The sequence below is a fragment of the Podarcis gaigeae genome (assembly GCF_964106915.1).
Source record: "Podarcis gaigeae genome assembly, chromosome: 6".
Taxonomy (NCBI): Eukaryota; Metazoa; Chordata; class Lepidosauria; order Squamata; family Lacertidae; genus Podarcis; species Podarcis gaigeae.
The window spans coordinates 68,017,122-68,019,492 of NC_139682.1; the positions used below are offsets into that span (position 1 = coordinate 68,017,122).

The following is a 2,371-nucleotide window of genomic DNA, read 5'->3' on the forward strand; positions in this document are numbered from 1 at the left end:
GTCATTCTTAGCAGGTGTTTACTTTGGGGATTTGGCCAGCACCTGTGAATTACTGAAATCTAACTACATTTTCCCTCTCGTCCTTCAAATTAGTAGTTCAAATACATTCAGAAATGTTCGGCTGAATCAAATTTGACAAGATATACACGACTCATGATGACATTTTTGTAAAAAAATATATATACTGGAACTGTCAGAATCAAATTAAGGAGCTGATGTCTCTCTTTCTGTTTCTTTGCTTTAGGAATGACTGGCAATTACCTACTAACAAACCCTCTTCTTCGACCACACGGCACTAACAATCCTTATAACACATTGCTCGCTGAAACCGTTGTATGTAATGCCCCTTCAGCTCCTGTGTTTAACTCACCAGGTGTGCCCACACTTTGGGATATGTTGAGTTTGCTTTTGTTTCTTGATGGTATTTTGCTCAGAGCCTCTGTCGGTTAATTTGGCCAGAGACCTAGAATTGCAGTCCATATATTTCTCTCTCTCCGTCGAGAAGTACTGCTGATAACGCCAGGCTTGTAAAACTGCACTATATTATAGTGATAATGCCTTTGCCATAATAGTATTTGCCAATAATCCTCCCATGTTTTTAACACAGGTGGCATAAATCTTAATATACTATTACAGGACTGACACTCCATGGTCCGAGAGCCCATCTTCAAGATATATATCACTTAGAGGTATCATGTCTATGCAATATAAAATTAATCTGAAGCTTGCTGAGAAACAATCTGCTTACGGAGTCGATCAGACAATTAAACGCACAAAGAGGCATATTGACACCCGGATCATCCTGGTGTGGGAAACTGAATCCGGAGTCATATTTAGAGGCAAACTATAGTATAGTGCAGCTTTATAGGAACTCCCCATTCCCCCTTTGGCTAGAATTAGAAGAACATTGTTTATGTGGGATGCACAGTCTGATCCTAAGACGTATTTGCTGCACCAGCAACTATGTGCTTAGGATGGGGCATACCTCCTGCTATATGCTATGAGCAACTGTCTCCTAACTTGACACTGCTCTGATGCATTATTTAGTTGCCAGTACATTAATTCAGCACTATGGGCTGCCATGGTAGCATCAGGATGTCAAGGCTTTATTACTAACCCTACCTTTGTTATACTATACTATCCAACTGCTTTTCTTAACTTCTGAGCCAGTTCAAAAATTAATGCATCTTTATTAATTATTAGTGGAATAAGCCATCAAATATACTAGCCTCGAATGTAATTGAAATTCTGTGCTAAGAATTTTATACTTTGCTATATCTATATCTATATATAAAAAGCTGTTGTTACATGTCAAAGTTCCTTATTCTTTAAAACTGAACTGCAGTTTCTATGTTCATTCTCGTGTTTTCTTACTTTCCTTATGCTTTCCTCTAGCAACCTACAGAGAGACAAGTATGGGAGTAAAACTTAACTTTGCCTATCAAATGTAAATTTTTTCAGCATGATTTTTAATGGGCACAATTAAAATATAACTAGCGGTCATGAAGTAGACTCAGCGGGCAAGTGGTTCACAATTTGCAAATGAAATATTTCCACGCTCAAACAGTACATGTGTACTGCTTTTCGGAGAACAATCTAAAAAAAAAAATCAAATATCAAAAATCAAATCACAAGAGGTCTGTAGCAAGCCCTATTTGGTAACCTATGATATCCAATGCTGAAATAATTTGCTGCTTAAAACCAGAGCACAGTTGAGCAGAAATGCTTAATAATTGACTTAACATTTCCACATTCCCACAGTAATCTTGCTACAGGCTATGAAAGACTTCAAGTGAATTACCTGATCACGGGCAACTAAACTTGCCTCTTTAAAACTGGTTGAAGTACATTCAAGTGTGCTTAACTCTGCAGTATATCATAGAAAATTCATTTTGGATTATTAAATATGCTTCAATATCTCTTTAATAGAGGATAAAGTATTAGATTATTAAAAAGAGAGAAAGAGAGAGAGAATGCCTTCAGAGGGGAAATTAATGCCGGCATGTGGTCCAAGTGTTGCCTCTCTCTTATAAATGCCATATGTTTCATATGGATAAAGCTTTTGCAAGAAAGATCTAGGAACATATATGAAAATACCCAGCTACAAAAGTTGTTTAATCAAAGCCTAGAAAGGCTTTCAAAGAACTGCTGTCCTTTTAACTAATTCAGTACGCATGGATGGCTAGAACAACACAATACAAGATTAGCTGCAGTTATTCCACTTCAAAAAAAAAAAGTATTCTTTGACCAAAGAAAAGTCACTTTTGGGCATCAACCCAATCTTTCTATCTTTATAGAAGCAACTTGAATTTTCTTGCTTAAGCTGCAGCTTTAAGTGCAGTCTGAAAGTAAAACAGGAAACGTTCTTAGA

The 2,371-nt window shown here is 36.8% G+C and overlaps 1 protein-coding gene across 28 annotated transcripts in view; it reads left to right on the forward strand.

The window, feature by feature from the left end:
* Window positions 1-2,371, forward strand: part of ADGRL2 (adhesion G protein-coupled receptor L2) — a 353,211-nt gene that overhangs the window by 347,013 nt on the left and 3,827 nt on the right. For 9 of the 28 annotated variants that reach the window (XM_083743186.1, XM_083743187.1, XM_083743175.1 and 6 more), the window contains 2 exons: window positions 245-373; window positions 1,396-1,413. The exons of 10 other annotated variants lie outside the window; for them this stretch is intronic. In XM_083743186.1, the coding sequence (XP_083599312.1) occupies window positions 245-373; window positions 1,396-1,413 (147 nt within the window). Of the gene's footprint in view, window positions 1-244; window positions 374-607; window positions 690-1,395; window positions 1,448-2,371 lie in introns of all 28 variants that reach the window. 9 more of the 28 variants (XM_083743188.1, XM_083743197.1, XM_083743189.1 and 6 more) reach the window with 3 other exon arrangements.